The 22,080-nt window shown below is 58.0% G+C and overlaps 1 protein-coding gene and 1 long non-coding RNA gene across 9 annotated transcripts in view; one reads left to right on the top strand and one right to left on the bottom strand.

The window, feature by feature from the left end:
- The window catches only part of RBM19 (RNA binding motif protein 19), a 138,585-nt gene that overhangs the window by 32,553 nt on the left and 83,952 nt on the right, over positions 1 to 22,080 (bottom strand). For all 8 annotated transcript variants that reach the window (XM_073790139.1, XM_033836959.2, XM_073790136.1 and 5 more), the window contains exons 22-23: positions 17,444 to 17,549; positions 5,052 to 5,172 (exon numbers count right to left, since the gene is read on the bottom strand). In XM_073790139.1, the coding sequence (XP_073646240.1) occupies positions 5,052 to 5,172; positions 17,444 to 17,549 (227 nt within the window). The remainder of the gene's footprint in view (positions 1 to 5,051; positions 5,173 to 17,443; positions 17,550 to 22,080) is intronic.
- LOC117307620 (uncharacterized) lies at positions 12,918 to 17,450 on the top strand. Its single transcript, XR_004521440.2, has 3 exons — positions 12,918 to 15,156; positions 15,618 to 15,721; positions 16,050 to 17,450. It is a non-coding gene; the product is annotated as an uncharacterized lncRNA (long non-coding RNA).

Genomic DNA, 22,080 nt, shown 5'->3' with positions numbered 1-22,080 from the left:
AATAACAGTAATTAGTATTACGTGGCCTGAACTGCACATGGAGCTGTACCGGGACCCTGACATCCACCCGCGGTGCCGGGGAGGGTCTCTCAGGGCTCCCTTTCTGTGCACTTGGTTAACTCAGAGCCAGGGGCCCCTTCCAGAACCTGGGGGAGGGGGGAATGTGTGGCTTGACCTAGGCTTGTCAGGGACCAATGCAGGAGAGAAGGGCTGGTCACAGGGCCTGGGCAGCTCTCGGCCCACCAGCACCCCATCCCCACAGCCTCCCCCAGGGGAGCTGGAGCTCAGAGGCAGAGGTGAACTCTGATTGTACCGGCCACAGTAGGGCCAAAGCTCTTCTCTATTTCTCTGGCCACCCCCACTCTGTCCCCGAGGGCAGCTCAGAGGCCACGGTGTCCCCAGCAAGCTTCCTGCTGGTTCCCGCCCAATGGTTAAGACGCCTGCCGTAGGCCCACCTTCCCCAGGGAGCCCTTTGTCGTGGCCTCGGTGCTCAGGCTGGGCAAATGGGGCTCGGGGCCTCCACCTGAGTCCTGAGTGCCTTCCTGGCACGGATCAGGGCCGGGGGAGGGAACTGGGCATGGATCCCACCAGCCCTCGGAGTCTGCCAGGGCCCTGGATGCTCTGAACAATGAGGATTTCAACACAAACAAGCTGGGCATTTTTCACCACAGGGAAGGGGCAGAGCGGGGAAAAGGGTCCAGTCAGGAGGGCAGGAGGCCAGCAGCCCTATTCTGAGTATCGAGGGCAGCCGTGGGTACCCCGTTTCCAAAGACATCAAGCAGACAATGGGGTGGGTGGGTAAGAGGGCTGACATTTGCAGAGCACCTGTTCTTGGCCGACTCGTCTACCCTGTTTCCCCCCGCGGTGTCCTGCTTACTTGGGAAGGATGTAGGGCGCAGTCACCCCAAGGATGGAACGCGGTAGCCAGACTGTCCGAGTTCAACCCCTGCTTCTACCACTTACTGCCCGTGTGATCCTGGGTAAGCTACTGCATCTCTGCGTGCCTCAGTCCCTTCAACTGTAAAATGGGGTGATTAAGGGCATCTACCTCCTAGGGGTGTTGTGTGGGTAAAAAAAAAAAAAGGGCAGCTCGTGCTGCTCGTTATTGCCCTGACCATCTTCACCAGTACCCCATAAGGCAGTACCCTTGTATCCCCATTTGTAAAATGGGAAGCGGAAGCCCCAGGGGCACAGTGACTTGTCCTGGGACACTCAGCTGGGAGGCCACAGAATCCAGGACTTGATGATTCCAAAGTTGATGCTCTTCCTCCTAAAACTAACTTTTTGGGGACCATGACCTGAGAGAAAAATCTGATGACAACAAGGATCCTCTTGCCAGAGAGGTAAACACACACGTGCACACACGCACCAGATGATACCGTTTCTGGGTGTTCACAGCCCCTCTGAGGCCAGCCCTAGACTAGGGCCCATGAAGACAAGGTTTCATGGATTCTGGGTTAAAAATCCCTGCCTCATATCTTGCTGTGCTCTGGATAGCGTCCTTTTGTTTTCTAAGGATTATATATTGGTTTGGAAAGAGTGCTGTGTAAGTATGATAGGTAATTGTTTCAGACTCTTCAGGCCCCGAACTTTCAGGCTACCTCTTTGCTGCCTTTTCACGCCCCAGACAGGTGAGGCCAGCTAGAGGTCTGACACTTGGCCATGTTTGCCAGTGACCCTTCTGGATGGAACACATCCCCGCCAAGCCAGGCACTGCTGGTCCCGCCCCCCAGAAAACACCCCCCGACCTCCGCCCTATGCCCTGACCTTCGTGGGTCACCACAGACGCTGGATATTCTGTTTGGAGCTGCCAATCCCTCCCCTGTCCTACTCTATCCCCTGGAAGGAGCCGTCACTGGGGAGCCTGGCCCTCTGGCTGACGGATGGGCCAACGCGAGACCTGGGAGGAGAGCAGAGCAGAGAAGGGGGCGAGCGGGATGCAGGCATATCTTGCCTGGCTCCCTCCCTGCTTTGGTTCAGGGCCCTGGCACTGGCTGCATCCCTCCAAACCTGGGGACCAGCTGGCCATCCCCAAGGCCCCTGCTCTCCCTGGAGCCCAGGGGCATCACTTCCTCCTGCTGCCCCTTCACCTCTGCCCCCTGCCCCCACCTCCGCATGGCAGGCCTGGGGTAAGTTCTGTTCCCTGCTGGGACCCTGACATCCACCCGCGGTGCTGGGGAGGGTCTCTCAGGGCTCCCTTTCTGCACACTTGGTTAGCTCAGAGCCAGGAGCCCCTTCCAGAACCTGGGGGAGGGGGGAATGTCCCCTCAAGGGGACTCAAAAGAAGTGCAGGGGCTTCCCTGGTGGCACAGTGGTTGGGAGTCCGCCTGCCGATGCAGGGGACACGGGTTCGTGCCCCAGTCCGGGAAGATCCCACATGCCGCGGAGCGGCTGGGCCCGTGAGCCATGGCAGGCTCGCCGCTGAGCCTGCGCGTCCGGAGTCTGTGCTCCGCAACGGGAGAGGCCACAACAGTGAGAAGCCTGCGTACCTCAAAAAAAAAAAAAAAAAAAAAGTGCAAACACATGGCTGGGCTCTGACACCCAGCGCTGGCCTTGGTGGGGCCTTTTCTCACCTCTGCACCTCGGTTTCCTCATCTGTAAATGGGGACAAGGTAACACGCACATCGCAGGGTGTCAATTCTAAAGCGCCAGCTTTGTTTCTCACTAGATTTGGTATTCATCCCCTCCATTTCGGGAAGGGACCCTGTACATTCTGGGTTCAGGGTCTGGATGATTCAGGAGGAAGGAGGCCGTGCGGTAAACACACACACCCTAGATCTAACGGAGGCCCAAGGCTTTTACAAGTGGCATCTGCCATGCGTGGGGCTGTGGCAGGGCGGGGCAGAGGGCTCCAGAGCCGCCCTCGAGCTCACACGCCAGCTGTGCGCTCTCCAGGCTTGCTCATGTCTTGGGCACACGGCTGAACCTCCTTCTCTGTCTGTTAAATGTAGACAGCCGTGCCCATGGCTGGAAGGGTTGCCGTGAGGATGAAAGAGACAACGCGTGTCACATACAGAGGACGGCCCGGCACAGAGGAAGCCTTTAATAAACAGTAGCTTTCACGAGTCCCTTTAGTGCTCGGCTGGTCTCAGTTCTGTCATCCGCAAAACGGGGCTAATCAGGCCCACCTCACGGGGCTGTTGGGGCATTAATGGGAAGATGTATGCAAACAACCTGCTGTCTTTCTTGATATTATTATCGTATCTGCCCCTGTCTGGGCCTCGGCCTGCAGCTGATAGGGGGAGACAGCCGATCCCACAGAAACGCCTCCAGCCAAGGCTTTCTGCTGGGGTAAGGCAGTAAATGCTGTCTTTGGAGCTCAGTTTACTGAAGGAGGCTACTCTCCAATGCAGGGCAGGACTGCTGAGTCTGCACTCCCCTGCGGGGTGGGTGGGTGGGGGGCAGGGGGCCGGGAGAGTCCCTTACACAAACATTTGCCGATGGGTGCATTTAGGCTGGTCAATGGCTGTCGATAAGGACAGGCTCTCCTCCTGCACAGCAGGATTTGGGGGCTTATTGAGTTGTGTGCTTGCGACTATGTACTTAGCCCTGACGGCTCTGCTTTCTCGTTCGCCTTTGCTTATGTACTCCCCAGCCTCGGACTGGTCCAGGCTGGCACGGGGGCCCGGAGATGAACCAATCACAGTGACAGAGGTGACATGACGGCACACAACGGCACGCTCTCCACACTGCGGGAGGCGCCAGTCCAGCGAGGAGAAGAATCGTTAAGAAATACAGGATGGGGACTTCCCTGGTGGAGCAGTGGTTCAGACTCCACGCTCCCAATACAGGGGACCCAGTTTCGATTTCTGGTCAGGGAACTAGATCCCACGTGCACGCTGCAACTAAGGAGCCCGCCTGCCACAACTAAGACCCGGTGCAACCAAATAAATAAATAGAATTAAAAACAAAAAAAAGAAATACATGGCGACGTGGCAAGGAGGTTTAGAAACACAGGTGGGAGAGCAGAGGACGGAGCCATTACTGATACCTGGGGGTGGAGGGTGGGGAAAGGGAAGGCTTCTTGGAGGAGGTGTCATTTGAGCTGGGCCTTAAAGGCTGGATAGTCACTTGCCAGGTTGGAAAAAAAGAGAAGAACAAAACTGAGAGGCAAGGCATTCTAAGCACAGGGAACGGCATATGCAAAGACACAGAGTCCTGCCTGGCGTTTGGACAGGAGGTGTGGTGGGGAAGGATTAGGCAGGAAAGGCCGCTGGGGTGGGCACGGGGGTGTGTTCTGAAGGGTTTGGCAGGTGGAGCTAGAGTCAAAGGGCTTCCACGCTGTTTCTAGACAACGTGCTAGAGAAGGCGAGGCCTGTGTGAGGCCTCTGGCTGCCCTCCCCAGACACACTGGCCGCCTCGTTTCTCGATGTGTCACGCTCATGCCAACCCCGGGCAACCCTCCTGTGGGCACAAACGCCACCTCTGCGGGGAGGCCCTTCTGGACCCAAAGCCCCCCGAGGTCACCGCGGCACTCCTCGTACTGGGACACGGCAGGGGCTAAGTATTTTCTGGAGATGGACTGCATTACGGGCGAGGCTGTGTGAGGCCACCAAGGTGTATAAGAGGTGGGGCTGGGTTCTGTGACCATTGGGGCCCGGGCAGGAAGCGGAAGGCGCTCAAACTGGATAACTGAGGAGGGTCCAGTAAACAGGTAGCAGGCGCAGGGAAATCGGGGCAAGGGGTCCCTGGGTCAGCCACTGGACCCTGGACAGAGAGTGCTGGGTGCAGAGAGCCACTGCATGTGAGCTGTGGCCTCTGGGGGCAATGACAACCAGCCGGCAGCAACCAGGCAGGAAGTGAGGGGGGGCGGGGGGATAACCACCCTCACCCAGGCTGCTCCTCTCCCCGATATCCTGCCAGGCCTCCCAATGACCTGACTTGACTGGGAAACCAAAAGGGCATGGAGGCCACCAATGCCACCCACTCGGGTCAGCACCTCCCACTGGCACAGAGAAGCGTATGGATGGCGAAGGGTAGATGTGAAGGAGACGGAGGGAGGTCCAGGAACCTGGTCCCCCAGCCCGGCCGGCGGACGGCAGTTCTCTTACCGTGGAAGCGCTCGGCCGTCTTCCGCCGCAGGGCCTGCAGGCTCACCTCGGAGTCGGCCCACTCCAGCACCAGTCTCCGGCCGTACAGGTGGGTGCTGTGACACAGGGCGTTGAAGGCCCTCTGGAACGAAACACAGCGCGTGAGCCAAGACCCACCGGAAGACGCCACAGCCTGGTCTCCCACCCGCCAGCACCGCAAACCTAGGCCAGCTCTGGCCCCGTGACACCTGCTTCCCGGGGCGGGTGTAGGGAGCTGATGGGCACTTCTATCCCATTAGTGGGTTACGTGCCCAGGGACAGTGCTGCAAGTGGCCGTGTGCTCAATACATCCGCTCTCTGGGCTGTGACTGGTGCCTGGGCCGGGCAGCCGGCTTCCCTCCCGTGTTCCATCCCATCTGGGGACAGCGACCCCGTTAGGCGGCTGGCCTCCCACCCGGCTGCCAGGGGCAGTGCCTCTGAGGAAGCCGAGCCCATCCGGTCCCTCGATGACAACCACAGGGGCCCTTCACTGTCACTGGGTGGCACCGTCCTCCGCGGGTCCTGGGGATTCTCGCCCCCATCTCTCTCTGCTGGCCTCCGCTGAGGCTCCCTTGGCCACTGCACTGCCGTGGTCCCCCAGCCACTGGCTTCCGCCCCGGGCTCAGCGGCCTGGGACCTGCGCATGCTCTTGCCTCCCGCTCTTCGCTCTTCCTGACCCCGCCCCCCCGCACTCTGCCTACTTCCCTCTTTTTGACTTTTGTTTTGTAACAGCTTTATTGGGATATAACTCACCACACATACAAGTCACTATCATAGAAGTCACCCGTCTACAATTCAATGGCTTCTAGGCTATTCATAGTCGTGTGACCACCACCAGACCTATTTTAGAACATTTTCATCATCATCACTGCAAAAGAAACCCTCTACCCATTTGCAGCCACTCCCTATTCCCCCTGCCCCCCGGCAAGCGCCAGTCTACTTTCTGTCTCTGTGGATTTGCCTGTTCTGGACACTTCCTACAAATGGATTCATGCGGCACCAGTGAGTTCCCTCTTAAACATCACCAGGTCTAGAACTAAATTGGCTCTGTGCTGGGGCTCTTCCCAAAACACCCCTGAGGTACACAGAGGTCACTGCACTTGGTAGCCAGGAGCTTGGGCTCTGAGGCCACCCTGCCTGGGCAGGGCAGGTCCTGCACTTCCTAGCTTCAAGGCCTTGGGCAAGTTAAATGAATCTCCCTGGCCTCAGTTTCCTCATCTGTAAAATGGGAATGTTAACGGCACTATCCTCTAGGGTTCTACAGAAGAAGACAAAGAGTTAACATGCAAAATGCCCAGAACACTCTGGGGGCGCACAGTAACTGCTCAATAGATGCTACTTCTCGTGAAGGTGGTGTTGCCACCACAGACATTTGCAATTTCTCTCGGCACAGAGGCCTCGGGTTAGTGCTAGGTTGAAGGCGCGGGCTCCCAGGCGCTGTCAGCACCAGGGAGCAGCAGTGGCCAGTGGTGGCGTCTTGGTCTCTGCTTCTGGGTTGCAGGCAGCGCCACCTGCTATGAGAAGAGGCGCCACGGGGTTTGCCCCTCTTGCTTCTTTGATGCTGTGAAGAGGCAGTGTATAACCAGGGGTCTGGATTGGAACCAGTCCCTCTCTGGCCTCATCTGCACTGTAACTGTTAGAGGTTGGACTGGGTCCCCCAAAAGAAGAGATGTGGAAATCCTAACCTGGCACCCCAGGTTGTGACCTTATCTGCAAACAGGGTCTTTGCAGATGCAGTTAAATTAAGGCGAGGACATCCTGGAGTACGATGGGCCCCTGATCTAGTGTGACTGGTGTCCTTACAAGAGATGGCCATGTGAAGACACAGGGTGAATGCACGTGACAAAGGAGGCTGGAGTGATATCCACAGCAGGGAATGCAGGCTGTCGCCGGAAGCTAGGGGAGAGGCATGGCATAGATTTTCCCTGAGAAGAACCAATGCTGCTGACAAGCTGATCTTGGACTTTCGGCCTCTAGAACTGTGAGAGAAGACATTTCTGTTGTTTTAAGCCACCCAGTCTCTTACAGCAGCCTAGGAAGGCAACAGTGGCCTTGGGTAAGCCAACTGCCCCCACATGAGCTTCAGTTTCCTCACCTGTCAAATGGGGCTAACTGTGAGACTTACATACCATCAGCCCCGAGGGTGGCAGAGAGTAGGTATCTGATAGACGGCTGCATCTGAAAAGCACCGGTGCGAGGTGGGTGGGACGTGCGTCTTTTAAAAATTAGACATGGGCCCAAATTAAAGAAATGCTTTTGTTCTCCTTCGTGCTTTTCTGAGAAGGGCCAGGTGCAGGAAACTTTTTCTTTTCTTTGTTTTTTTTTTAAACGTTAATTTAAAAAACTCTTTCTGACTGCCAGCAGAGCCTCTGCATTTTTTTTTTTCCATGTGGATATAAAAATGCATCTGGACTCCAAGCCGGAATGGCCCATTCAGAGTTTTAAAACACATGCATTCTCAGCTGGTGAGGCAGAGAAACAGCCTGACTGGGGGAGCTGGGGTTTTAAGAGCGGGGAGTGAAACTGGTCGGGAGTCTGGCATGGCGGGTACTCCATCCTGGTGCCAGGGTCCCTGAGGAGCTGCGGTTCTGGGGACACGGTCGGATGGGGGCGGCCAAGAGGTGGCATCTGGTAGGAACTAAGTCAGAGTCAGAACAAGGGGGTACTGGAGCCTGGCAGGTGAGTCCAGGCGAGATGCCCCAACTCCAGCCGTCATATCTGTGTTTCTTACCCTTGGAAACCCACTCTCCATCCCTGCGGCACACAAAGCCTGGAGCGGTCTCTGTTCATTATAGGAGTTGCTACAAATTCCCACTCCCAGCCTCTCTCTGACATCACCCCTTGCAAATCCTCATCTCCTCTTTGGAAGGGCTTTTCACTCTAAGAGGTGAGGGGGCATGGCAACTAAGACTGGGGGCTCTGGACCTGGGCTACTATGGTTCAAATCCCTGCTTCATCCCTTACAAGCTGTGTGATCTCGGGCAAGCTGCTTAACCTCTCTGAGCTTGAGATTCCCCACGTGTAAAATGAGAGGCAGCAGCAAAGAATGGATGCGCAGATTCAATGAACTATTAAGTCTGATGCCACACTGCCTGGCACGTGATTATTCTCACCTAAATGTTGGCTGTTGTTATTATTATGATGTATGCCCTCAACTTCCCATTATCACGCTAAAGAGCAGGGAGAATGGTAAGTAGGGTACAAAAGCTCTTTTGTATTTGAGGTTAGAGCACAATGCGTGAATCTCCAAAAATAGCAGAATTACCCTTCCCGGTTCTAGTCCCCTCAGGTTAATAGGAAATCAGGTTGTGTTTCCATCCCTAGTGGCTGGAATGCGGTAGCCCCAAACTATCGCAGGCAGGAAGCCAGGATTCCTGGCTAAAACTGGCCTTGGATAATTCCGAGTGGTGGTGCTTCACGCAAAGAGCCTGTTATATGTGAGACCCGGGGAGGGTGACGGGGAGACACAGCCCCAGGGCCTTGGGGCTTTCGGGCCAGTGCAGGGGAAGGTTCCAGGCACAGTCCCGGCCTCTCTGGCCTGCCCTCCTCCAGCAGCTTCCTCCCAGGTCTGTGTCTACACTAGACTCCACCGAAACCCACACCACCTTCTCCCCAGACAGAGACTTCCCGAACCTCAGCTCTAGGGCTGCGGTCGTCTCGGGGTGCCCGGGGTTCCACAGAGTGCCGGGAGCTGCAATGGAGGAAGTGGAAAGTTAGCTGTTCCCAGCCCTTTGCTTCTCTCCAAATCCTGCTTCTGCTGCCTGTGTTCCTCCCTTGCCATCCAAGGGCCTTCATACCACGGATTAGAGATGTCCTGGGTTCCAGAGAACTCTAAGCACTTGACCTCAACCTACTCATGAGAACAGACATCATTCTCCCATTTCAAGGAAAGGAAAGCTGAGGCCAAGGTTGGTATGCAGGTCAAGTTCCTCCTTACTTTTCCTTTCAGCCTCTATGTGTTCCGTCCCTGGGCCTTTGTAACGTCCCTCTCAGCCTCGGAAGGGCTCCCTTCGTACAGACTGCAGCCAGGTGCCCTCTGTGTGCCCTGCGCCCCCAGCCTCCTTGAGAACGCCTGCCCCGTTAATGCCTGCTTGTGTGCCGGGCTCCCTGGCTCGACCTTGAACCTCGGAGGGAGGCCTCTATCCTGGCTACCCTTGGCACAGAGCTCAGGACAGAGCGTGCTCGGTAAATTTCTGCAGGGCGAACCATGGAGCGAGACCTTCACCGAGGGTCGTGAAATCACGTCTCCAGACTGGGAGGGACGCTGAGGTTGGTCCCGGCTGGAGACGGAGGGCTGGTTTAGATGTACTGCCCTGGCTCCTCCAACCCCTGAGATTCAGCCCACGAGGGCAGCAGGGAAAGGAGCACGTCTCGCCCACGACTGTCCTGTCCTGTACAAGTGGGAGGCTCTGCCTTTGGTTAGGACAAGAGCTGACACATACACAGTCCTGGGTGCGGCACAGAGACGGACAGGAGGCCCCGCTCCCAACATGCGTGACTTTGGGACCCTGGGATGGGAAGAGTCTCCTGTGCCACTAACACCCGATCGCCCAGCTGGGTCACTGCCGAAGCCTGAAGGTCTAGAATGGAACTCCAAGGGTGCGCTGGTTTGGCAAAGAGGAGGATGCTGTAGAAGATGAGGTCCCCCCCGCCCCCCGGCCACCTCGGGGCCACTTCCTTCATCACCCGATGGGCCCGCGCTGGTTATTCCTGATCTTCCCCTGCACCCCCTCTCCGGGCTTTCAGAGCTGCCTCCCCTGGAGGGCATAACCAGGGCTCGCTGGCCTCGGGTACCATTTAGGATGAGCAAATGGGAGGCGGCGGTGAGAGGCTGGAGGGAGGGGCGGAGAGGCCGGGAGACTTTCTCCCTGGACCCCTCCCTCCAGGACCACAGCTCCTGCCGGTGGCCCCTCCTTGACAGCTCAGGCTCTCACCTGTCCCTTCAAGGTCCCTTAGCCTAAGGTGGCGACAGCTCCCACTGCCACTGGCCCTGGTGGGGGTGGGTCACATCCCTGGCGAGCCCCCCCGAGCCCTTCTTACCCCTCCATGAATCTCTCTTCACTTGAACCATCTGGGGTTAGGTTCTGTTTGCTGACACAGATGGTCGCCTGGAGTCCCTCTGCCTTGACCCGGGGCAGATGGACTGCCCCCTTCAGAGAGCAGGTCTTAGACAACGTGAGGCCCGACAAGGGCTACTCTGAGCGGGTCTAGCCGGAGTCTGGAGCTGCCCCATCACCCGGTTCTCCGCCTCAGCTATCTTGGAAACACACCTCTTTCATCTCCTCTGACCTAAGCCACCAACTGTGGGCGCCAAGAGCCCTGGCCTCCAGTGCCGGCTAGACTGTGCCCAGGCCTGGCAGCCACCTTTCCAGAACAGGGAAGGCACCGGAAGGCTGCCAGCTCAGTGCCAGGCCTGACCTTTCTGCGGCTCTCTCTGGAAGACGGGCTTCTGCCTCCTGGCAACAAAAGCCCATGTGATGCCCTTGGCAGGACTCCCGTCCCAAGGGCCATGGCTCCCGGGCTGGGCTGAGGCCAGGCCTCCTGTCCTGAGACGTCCAGGTCATCTCTCAGCCCCTCTGCTGTCTCTCGCCGAGTGGGAGGGCCGCATCTCTCGGCGGATGCCAAATCCACCTGAACACGGACGCCGCCAACCTGCCCTAAACCATCTGTGCCCCTGAATCCTGGAGGAAGTGTGGCCAAGAATGACCACGTGGCTCAGAGCACAGCAGCCAAGCCCGGGGAAAGGGAGCCGCGGCCCAGCTGGGGCTGCCGGGGGCTCAGCCCCTTCTCTGCCGGGGGCTCAGCCCCTTCTCTGCCGAGGGGGGTGAAAAACAGGGGCCTGTGATTCTGGGAGGACAGTCTGCTGCCCTGGGACATTCTGTATCGGCTCCTTGTGGACAGCATGCTGAGCTCTAAGGGGGAGATCACTTTTGTCCCTGTACCAATGCTCCCCGACTCCTGTAAGTGAGCTCCCAGCAAATCTTCCAGCTACCTCTGGCCTCCACTGGGGAAGAGCTGCTCCCCAGAAAAAGTGGGGCTCTTTGCACAATACTGCTAACTTCAACTGTGGGCCTCCACTCAGCACCTTGGGCCCCTCCGACTTACAATGCCGTGGAGCTGAGGGCAAATCCATGCCTTGAAATGCAAGCCTCAGGATTCAAACACGTTTTCCTTTATCCCTGGGCCCTGATGATAGGAACTAGGGAAAACCTGCACTTAAAACACAAGCACGGGCTTCCCTGGTGGCGCAGTGGTTGAGAGACCGCCTGCCAATGCAGGGGACGTGGGTTCGTGCCCCGGTCGCTCTGGGAAGATCCCACATGCCGCGAAGCAGCTGGGCCTGTGAGCCATGGCCGCTGACCCTGCGCGTCCGGAGCCTGTGCTCCGCAACGGGAGAGGCCACAACAGTGAGAGGCCCGCGTACTGCAAAAAAAACCCCCCAAAAAACCCACAAAAAAACACAAGCACGAGCGCACACACCTAACACAGACAAGTGGGGATAGCACCCCAATTCCTGGATTTGTGGCCAGTTAACATTTCAGGAGACAAAAAGCAACTGATACCTCGGCTTCAAAGCACAGCACCTCTGCCCCGTGGGGCCCGGGACGCTCCGCTGCCTCTGCTCCTTTGGTGCCCTGCCGCGGCCTGTGGTGAGTGCTTGGCACGCGGCTTTCCACTTAATCTTCATGGCTGCCTCAAGGCGCAGATCATTTCCGGTTGTGGACATGAACAGCCTGCGGTGTGGGGACATGAAGCCCCTTGCCCACGTTCACGGAGATGGAAGGAGGCAGCTCTGACTCCACGGGCCACGCTGCTAACCACCTTGCCGCCCTGCCTTTCTAGAACATGGGCTGTCTAGGGAGGACACAGCCCACGGAGCCTTCATTTCCATGGGGCCATGTCCCCTTCAGACCCTGGCTGCACACCCTCGGGGCCCCTGGGAGGCTGTACTCTATGCACTCCTTGCACTCAGATGAGCAAAGCTGTGTGTGTGTCTGTGTGTGGAGCGCACACCACCCACCGCTAGTCTGATGGCGATCGCCGTTTACGGCGCCTGCACCGTGGCTGGGCACCCAGCGAGAAGGTGGCTGTCCCTGCCTTAAGAAGCTCTGCCTTGCTCACCGTCACCTCTTCCCACCACTGGTCTTGTTTCAGCGGAATCTGCAAGGCGAAGGCCATGGGTGCGGAGAGGCCTGATGGGACCCCCCTACGAAACTCTCTCAGCATTACCCCAACTGGGGTGGGCCTGGGGCTGTGTCCACGCCCCCCTCTCCCCCGGCACCATACAAAAGTGAGAAGTGAGAACGGAGACGTTAACTGGCACGACTCCCCAGTTAAAGCTGTGGTTGTTTACCAGTGAGAAGAGAAGAGCGCTGCCTGCCAACGCCGACCGCCATCCCATCTCCCTACTGCCGGCTCCCCCCAAGTGTTTATTTAAGCCAACACATTGCTCTGCTAATTGGATAACATTCCATGTGAAAACAGACCTTTTAAAACAACAGCAGCGGTGGCAAATAAAAACAGCTGCAACTGCAAAAGTACAAAGGCTCGGTGGGCTCCGGGAAGGGAGAAATTAAAGGCGCATGCATGGGGGAAAAAAAAAAAAGAATGTTCTGGTTTCCAGGCTGCAAGTCTGCTCTTTGCTTTCTTTCCCTTCTTCCTCCGTGACCAGCCAGTCCAAGTAAAGGCAGAGGAGGTGGTGGCTTCTAAACGGAAGCCCAGTGACTATTGGTGGCCACTTGGCCAATGGGCACGGGCACAGCTGGTTGGGAATCCCAGGTCACCTGCCCAGGTAGAAAGCTGCTGTCTCCAAGGCTTGGGACGGTTGGCAGGAGACAGTGTGCGGCTCTGGAGGCCCCTAAAGGAATGCCCACTCCTCCTCCGGGGGCCCCGGAGGAGCTGATTTCATCCTGGGCTTGTTCCCAAGAGATGTTTTAAGGGCCAACCTCTTGGCCTTCCTCCAAATGTCTAATTGGTGAGTTGCCGGGGATGGGTGAGAGGTGAGGGGTGTGGTGTAGAGAGGAGGGGGCTGGCGCACGGTTTGGCCGCAGCTGGCACTCAACTTAAGTGAATACGTGAATGAAGGCAGGAAGAGCTAATCCGTGGACTCTGGAATCAGATCGACACGCGGGGTTTCCCAGCTCTGGCACGTGGCGCCAACCCTTCGAACCTCAGTTTACCCATCTGTCAAATGGCTTCCTCCCGCTGACGCGCCAAATGCCCAGTGCCGTCCCTGCCAAAGACGGGCTTTTAGAAGTTGATGGTTTTTTACTGATGCCAAGAGGCTGCCCTTCCAGAAACATCATCAGGACCCAGAGAAACACGTGGCACCTGAGACACTACAAACATCCCTACACACAAGCGCAGGCCCAGGCACTGGGGAAGACCACCTTATTTGGGACTTCCTGTCTGCCCTCATCGACCTTTGTCCCTGCTTCCCTCCAGCACGTGGGAGAAGGTTCTTTGAGAAATGTGGGCTCATCACACTTGGAGGTTTAGATAATAATAACAGCAGCCCTTTCAGAGGGACTGGCATTCATGCCTGGGACATCGGGGGCTGATGAAATGCCCTAGGTTGGGAGAACATGCCAGCTCACGGAGCCTGTGACAGGGGCTGACGGCCAGGTCCCACCCCTGGTTTAGCATCTCAGCAACAGAGCCAGGTCCCGGCTTCCCATTGGTTCCCAGGACCCTGCACACATGGAGCTTAACAAGCGCCTGGAGAAACCGGGGAGGGGGTTATGCAAATCTCCAGCTGAGTCCGGGGCTGCTGCAGGTTGGGACGAGACAATGCGTGTACGGTGTACATGTCACACACAAAGCCAGCTCGGCTGGTCGCGGGCGCCTCTGGCTATTGTCATCAGTTGCCTGGTTACCCTGAGCTCTTCGTGGAGCCTTGCGCTAGGATTCTCTTCCCTGTTTGGGGCGTGTGCTTGACCCAGAGGGGCCTGACGGATGACGGAGTTCCCGAGGATGTGCAGGGTGGAACACGGGGTCATGGAGCAAGGTCGGAAGACTCAGGGTCCCTGGGGGCGGGGAGGACGCAGATGACCCGTGCTTGGGGCCCACAGAGAGATGGGGGTGCTGAGCGGATGCCTCCAGGGACCAACCAGGGTGCCTAATTCTCTCCTCAGCCAGCTGGCAAAGTGGACTGGTTGGTGCCCAGGAAAGAGTACTGTGCTGTGAGTCACATCCCCGGGTTCACAGCCCAGCCTGGAAACTGCTAGTTTCTCCACTGCTTTCCAGACCCAAGGTTCTACCATCGGCCTCTACTCCCTCCCTGCCTCCTCCCCCTAATATGTGTCCGCTCCCCTCATCTTTTCCTCCCTGTCTCCTCTTTTCCCCTCTGAGGACCGCCTGGCGCCCCGGGGCACAGGAGGCTTACACCTCCAGGTTCCAGTGCTCTGACGCCACAAGAGTTACTGACCACTTCTTCCTGGAGGACGCCCCACGGCAGGAAGCAGGGGTGAAGCCCTCGGTGAGGGAGCCGAGTGGTCAGGGTTCAGTCAAGCCCCGGGAAGGATTTCTAAAGCAGGTCTTCTTCCCTGAAGCGCTTCAAAGGGAGAACCGCTGGGGGTGGTGGTGGGGTGGTGGGCGGCACTTGTCCTGAGAAACTGGGGGTCCTGGAGGTTCCCGTACCAGCCCTGGGATTCCCACGAGTTCCTTCTTTCGAAATGAAAATAGGGTCTCTGGGGGTTTCTAACTCAATGTCTCCTTCCAGCATTGCTTTCCCTCTTCAAACTCACGCCTGCCCTCGAGCTAACCAGATATTTACAATATTCAGAATTCTATTCACCAACATGCAGCGCGCACGCTCTACGGCTCAGTGGAGAGCGCTAAATGTTCCACTCGGGGGACAATAAAGTTCTTCAGACAGACAGGGAGAAGGAGAAGGAAAAGTCACAGCAGCTTCTCCGGGAAGCAAAAAGAGCAAAGGAATCTTTGCGGGAGAGGTGCATTCCCGGTGGGCTCAGACTTCATGGGAGACCAGCTCGCCCAGCGGCGGCAGAGGGCCCGTCCTGGTGCGGTGAGAGGCGGGAATGGCGGGGCCGGGACAGCTCCGGAGCCAGGCTGCCGCCTGTCGGAGGTGAGGGGCCGCAAGAGCCCGTCCTGGAGGGGGTGTGGGTTGAGCCCTCGCCGTCCTCGGCTGCCCTTTCTCTTCCTGGAGCCCAGGTTGGAAGGGACAGAGGGGGAGGAGCCACCTCCATAAGTCAGCAGAAGGCTGTGCTAGGCTCTGCAAAGAACATTTGCAGCCTGGCCTCCGGCGCCAGGCGCTAGCCAAGCGGGCACTGGCACTGCCCGGCTACCTGAGCATCTCCCCCCCACGCCCCGTTCCCATGACCCCAGGGAACAAAGCTATATTGACTGCATCCTGGCGACGGGAGCGTGGAATTTCAGGGCTGGCAGTCCACGCCTGGTCTAGCCCTCTGGGTCGCAAGAGCCACGTTAATTCTGACTTCAAGCTCTGGAGGGAGGCTGCCGCGTGGAAGAAGCTTCTAGTTGGAGGGCGTGGACAACTTTTCTCTCTGCTCCTTCCCTTCTTCTTAGATCACCACCATCACCATCCGCCTCATCACAGCTAACAGACGGAGCTCCCGGAGGCCAGATCCCGTCCTAAGACTATCATCTCATCCCAGCCTCGCAACGATTCGGTGAGGGGAATTCTATTACCGTTTTATAAGGGGGGAAACTGAGGCACGTAGAAAGTAAGTCACCTGCCCAAGGTCACATAGCAGGTAAGGGCTAGGATTCGGGCAGCAGAGTCTGTGCTCTAACAGCTAGCCCTCGCACTGGTCCTTAATAAGAGATTTTTCTTGGGGCTGGGAGTGAATCCCCCTTCATTTCTCCCGTAATCGCAGTCTCACACAGGAACCCTGACATAAAACAGATGACAATGGTCCTACACACTCACAGAAGCTCAGGGCTAGACGGACGCAGTGGAGAAAGCGCTGCCTGCACCCCTCTCTTCCCTGTCCACAGATGGAGGGCTGGTGGCTCTGAAGGGACCTGGGCTGGTGGGAACGAGGAGGAAACAGCTCACTCATCTCGAGCACCGTGTGCCAGGACCCGTGTCACCATCTGCCTTCACCCTGTGGGCGTGGGACCTGTCATCATTCCCATTTCACAGATGAGGAGACTGAGGCACAGGGCAGGGCCGGGGAAGCCAAGCAGCCAGCAGTAAGTGCAGTGCTCTGGACGGCTGTTCCCTGGCTTCTCTCTGAGCCAGTGGCGGGGGGACCCCGCAGGTGCCTGCCTTGCTGGTGAGCGTCAAGGCCGTGGGCCGGCTGCACGCAGGGGTTGTGGTCCCTCCTGTCACGACAGGAGGCGAGGGGAAGACTGCCAGCCGAGAAGAAAGAGGCGCAGATGTCTGGACAAACATGGCCACGTGTCAACAAAGCGTGCACTTGAGTTCAAGACGCTGAGACAAAGGTGGCTGGCAGGCCTGCTGAAGTCCTGGGGCACCCTCTCTGCCTGTGCGTGTTCCCAGGGCCCACAAAGGCCGCAGCTGTGTCCCTGAGATGACACCTTCAGCTCCACCCACAGGGCCTCTGGCAACGCCAATTTGCTGCTGGCCAAGAGTGTGATTCCAACAAATACTCTGCTTTTCTGAAGATGCCTCCTCAGAGGCGGAGGGGATCCCAGCCATTAGTGACACGTGCCCCTTGCTTTACTGCACCCTCAAGGGAAGACAGGCCAGGACGGGGGAAGGCTGCCTGTGGCACAGGCTCTCGGAGGGAGCCCACGAAGACAGCGCCATGGCCCCCTCCCCCCAGGATCCTGACCTGGGACTGTGAGAGCAGCAACCGCGGACCCCGGTCACACAGCCTCTGCCCCTGGTCTGCTGCCGCGGAGGACGAGGACCCCGGACCTACTGCGCCAAGCCCACACCCAGAGGGGCTGCCTTGCTTCAAAAATAAAAGGTGGTTCTGTCTCCAAGGAATTCCGTACACGTGCTTACACACAGCAGCACTTGCCTGGCCTGAGTGCACCTGAAATCAGCACAAAACACAAGCCCCAGGCACCAGCAGAAGAAGAGGGGAAAGAGCTGTCCCCGCGGGTTCCCACTGGGGTGCCTGGCGGCCTCTTCTCCGAGCGCTGTCCCCTGGCTCCTCTCCACACTCTGCACAGCATCTCCCACGCTTTCTGTCTGACCTGGAGCGGCCTGGGACACAGAACTGCCCCTTCCTCCAAACACAAGGCCCATGGTCTTTTCTTCCAAGGACATTGTGTAAATTAGCAGGGCTGGGGAGAGGAGGGGAGAGAAAATCCGAATGGGGAGTGGGGGCCGCGCCCACGTCTGTGAAGAGGCCTTGCTGCTTCTCCCACAAAGGACCCAGAAAGGAGAGGCCGGGAGGGAGGGGCCCTGGTCTCACCTTCGCGTCCTGCTTGGTGAGGAAGTCGACGAAGCCGAACCCTCTGTGCGAGCCCATCCCCGTCATCTTCTTCGGCAAGCGGACTGTCTTCAGCTCCCCGAAGGTGCTGGGAATAAAAACACGGGAGTTTCAGAATCGAGGCCTGCAAAGGGGGCGGGGGGAGGCAGGACCGATTCTCACCCGCTAACCCTTTCCAGTTAGAAGAGAGGAGTGCCCGCAGATGCACGAGGCGGGTACGTGTGCACAGCCACGTGCACGAACACTCGTGTCAGTGTCAGCTCCCCACTGGCCAGCACGTGTCCTGGGGGCCTGGGTGGCCTTCTCCCTCCGGCCTGGCCATCACGCCAGCAGGGAGGGAACCGTCAGACTGGGGATGCCGTTCCTCCCGGGGGTGAGGGGGTGGGGGGAATGAATATTCAGCAAGGGGGATGCAGCCCCGTGCACGCATGGCTGGGCTGGGGAGGCACTGGCCAGGCCAGGGCCCCGGACTCGGGGTTAGCACGGACTCCCCACGGACCCCCACGAATCTGACTGAGTAAGCAGGGTGAGTCCCTTCTCCCAGATCCGGGACCTGGGATGGTTCTTCAGCGCTTGGCACTTGAATGCCACACAGCCACGCCCTCCAAACCCCACTCCTGCCTCAGGGTTTTGATATCTGCGAAGCCAAAGTCAGGCAAAGCTGACTCTGGAGGAGAAAAGGCAGGTGTTCCCCACCGCCCCCCCGCATCCAGCAGGGATCAAACAGGTAAACACGGCCTCCAACCATCTCCCCAGTGCCCCCTCTCCCCCTGGATAAACCTTTGAGAAATTCCCGGACAAAAGGATCGGGCCTCCTTTGCTTTCCTCTCTCACTCCCCCGCCCCCAGCCCATCCTCAGGTCCATTTATCAAACATATACGCACAAATTGTTGCCAATAAATATTTAATGCGCGGCATCTGCAAAGAGGTATTATTTTATTTGAAAATCTACACACACTTGTGGGCACCCGGGCACACGCACCTACACACGATGGTGCAGGATGCCTCGGGGCCAGAGACCGACTGGGCAAAAGGCACAGTAAAGGCCGTAAGCTCTCGTGAAATGATCTAAGCTGAATCTGTGGCGTTAACCCGCAGCCCTGCCGGCATGACCAGGCATCTGCCCGCCCAATTTCTGGAGGCAGGACGGTGTGTAAATGCGGCATTATGAAGCCTCAAAATGAATCTGCACGTCTCCCCGGCACTCTCCCCGGCAGCTCCGCTCCCTCTGCTGGCGCCTCTCCAGAGCAGAGGCCACGGAAACTGAGCTGCTGGCTCCACGGCCAGCCTCCCGGGAGGGGAGGGGCTGCAGAGGATGGGCAGTGGAGGCCTGTCAGTCATCCCAGCCCCCGGCTGGGGCTCGTGGCCCACCTGGAGCGGCCCAGAGGCTGGGCAGGTGGGGACCAACACGAAGGTGAGGTGGGAGAACCCAGCGGAGTCCTGCCCACAAACCCTGCTTTATTCTGCCACCTAAAGGCCGACACGCCCCACGACAGACACGCTGCCTCTTTTTCCAGCGAAGCCCTGCTGGCCTTGGACACGGAGGGCAGGGGACGCACGTATTTTCTGGCAGGCTCCTTTGGGTAAACATAAATGGCGCTTTGGCACCAAGTTCTTCAGAGAGTCACGGGGACTGTGGGGACAGTGTATCTGACGGATTCAGACCTGGTCTCAGGAGGCTGAAGGGCACAGGGAGGCCTTGCCGAGCACCCGCTGTGTGTCTGGGTCATGCTGGGCGCTGGGCAGACACGGCCACAGACAACCTATGGGGTGGGCCGGTCTCTCTGCCTGACTCTCCACCCCCGGCCCAGCCTCCAGGCTCTCAGGCCTCGGCTTCCGTGAGCAGCCTTGGCTGACCTGCTCTGGGTGGGGGCGGATGTGCCCCCAGCCGTCAGGGCCCACCGTGCTTCAGGGCGCTGCGGTGTGGATGCCTGGGTAACGCTCTGCCTTCCCCTGGGGCTGGAATTCAGCTCTGCGAGAGTGGAAACCACATCTATCTTGCCCATCACGGGATCCGCAGTAAGGTGCCCCGGGCCTGGCTCACAGTGGACGCCTGGAGGTAGTTTTGGACCGAAGAAACAGCAGCCCTGGAAGGCGGACGCGACCATTGGGATGTCGCACCTATGCTCCGAGGGTGGTGGTGAGGATTCCACGAACCAGGCCACGGGGTACATATGAAGAGCACAAATGTTAATTACTATTGGTCTCACCGAGCCCATTGTCAGATGAGGAAACTGAGGCTCAGGGAGGTAGCGGTTCTTGCGAGTAGGTGGCAGGGCCAGAGTGTGAACCTGGGAGTGTCTGATGCGAAGCTGGAGGAGCTCTCTGTGCTGCGCGATGTTTCACCCGCTTCAGTTATCTGGAGGGGACCAGCCACTTTCCGGAGCGGGGCTTTCATTCTGAGGCTTGGCCCTGTCTGGCAATGAGGAAGGAAGGCCGTGTACGGGGACGGCTAGGATTGGGCTGTGCAGGCTCCGAGGGGTCCAGTGACTTGCCCGAGATCCCAGGGCAAGGGAGGCCGACTCAGACCCAGTCCCTCCTGCCTGCACTGGGTGCAAACCCCCTGCCTCTGCCCACGGGGGCTCTAACTTCCCGTCCCTTGATGCTGCCCAGTTCTTAGCCGTGGCTCATTTCTGGGGACCTCACCCGTATGTGTACGCAAGAGAGACCGAGAGAGGGAGAGACTGGTGAGGTTAATTCCTCCCTCTCTGCAGTGCACTGCAAGCTGTGGACGCTGTATGCATGGTAAGCAGCTGAGGGTCCGGAGAAAGGCGAGGAAAATAATTAAAAGGTGGAGAAAAAAAGCTGATGAGAGAAGCTAAAGGAGCCATGCTTACGTGGCCTGGAGAAGTGGCATCTGGGAGCTTGGCAGGGAAAAGCCAGGACGGAGGGGCATCCTCGATCCACGAGGGAGTGAGGGTGGGGACCAGGGAGCTGGGGGGCCGTGGGGGAGGTCACTGTCCGTCTGGGGTGTCCAGACAGACATCTGCATGGCCAAGGAAATGCTGTGTCCCAAGACCCTAGGAGCTTAAAAAATCCCACCATTCCTCACGACACGAAAGAGTGAGGGCTTCCAGAGCAGCTGGAAGATTAGGGTTAGATCTTAGAACGAACTTCCCGATTCCCGTGAAGCCCCGGAATGAATGGCTGGAGCTTCAAGACCGTCACTGCGGCTGTCACCCCAGTGGCCAATGACAGACTGCCTGTGGAGTGCTAGGCCTTTTAAATATACCGTTTCTAGGTACAACGATTGTGGGGTAAGAGTCGCTGCCTCCTGTTTTTACAGATGAGAAAACCAAGGGCTGAAGAGGCCAAGTGACCTGCCCAAGCCCCACGGCCTGGGACTCGAAACTCAGGCGAGCTTTCCCTCCCAGCTCAGGAGGGATGGCTTCAGTTGCTTGTGTAACTACTGTGTGGGAAAAAATAAAGCCGATACTAATGATCTCAGAGAGATATCAAAAGAGAATTAAAAAGAAAAAGAAAGGTAAAAAAGGCTGGGGTGGGGGAATCGATGAAGTACCTTTAGCTCCTTGGAGATAAGCGATATATAAATACCAGCCATTAGTAAAGTTCTCATCTGACAGCAAAGCCCACAGAGCCATTTTCAAGAGCGGCTTTTGCAGGAAGTTCTGCGCGTCTCCTGGGAGAGGAGGCCTGGGCATGGCTGGGCAGGGCCGCCAGGGACCGGAGAGGGAGGCAGATGACCAGGCACCCAGGAACCAACCCCCCCCAACCCCCGCCAGCCCAGACTCTACCACTTGGGAAGGAGACACGGATGCTCCCCACTGTGTAGATAATAGAAACCACAAAATAGCAATTACTGTATCAGAAGCTGTGAATAAAGAGGACATACGGGGCTTTTAAACGTGGCCCTCCTTCCCTCCCCCACTCTGCTCACACTTCAGTAACAAACTCACACCTCACTGTTCCAATTATTTCATTCACCTCGGGTTCACCAATTACTCCTCCACGCCGCAGCCCCGCCCCGCTCCGCCGCGCCAGGAGCACGTGACTGGTGGGGATCCGTGGGTGTTTGTTGTCACATTTTTAATTTCTTTCGAGGTGCAGTGGGGGTGGAGGGGGAAGAGAAGGAGGAGGTGGGGAGGGCGCACCAAGGTGTGGAGCGAGGCAAGCCAGTTATGCCTGGGCCCCGTAAACAAGTCCAGGCACGCAATCGCGCTGGCACACAGGCCTGATCGCAGACACAGAGAGAGAGAGAGAGAGAGAGAGAGAGAGAGAGAGAGAGAGTGTGTGTGTGTGTGTGTGTGTGTGTGTGTGTGTGTGTGTGTCTTGCGTGCGTGAGGGGATCCCCTCCCCTGGCGCCCTCTGACTGGACCTGCCACAGCCCTGGATGGCAGCGGCTCGGTGGCGGGGGTGGGGGTTGGCTCTGCTACTGAAAGGGATGAACCATCCTCTCTCTCCTCCTTGACTGAAGTGATGGGATGGGGTGGGGTGCAGTGGGGACAAGGAAGTGTGGGGGACAGAGAGCGCCCTCCAGAGATGCCGAACCTGATGATTTGGCAGCCGTGCTGATGCCTGGGTTCGGGGGTTTCATGGGCAGGCTGGGAGGGCGGCCCAACCTTCTAGCCCACACGCTGACACCGAGTAGGGGTCGGGCA

The sequence above is a fragment of the Tursiops truncatus genome, chromosome 13, assembly GCF_011762595.2.
Source record: "Tursiops truncatus isolate mTurTru1 chromosome 13, mTurTru1.mat.Y, whole genome shotgun sequence".
In the NCBI taxonomy this organism is placed as follows: domain Eukaryota; kingdom Metazoa; phylum Chordata; class Mammalia; order Artiodactyla; family Delphinidae; genus Tursiops; species Tursiops truncatus.
The sequence above is the reverse complement of the archived record's forward strand: the minus strand, read 5'-3'. Positions and strand labels throughout refer to the sequence as shown.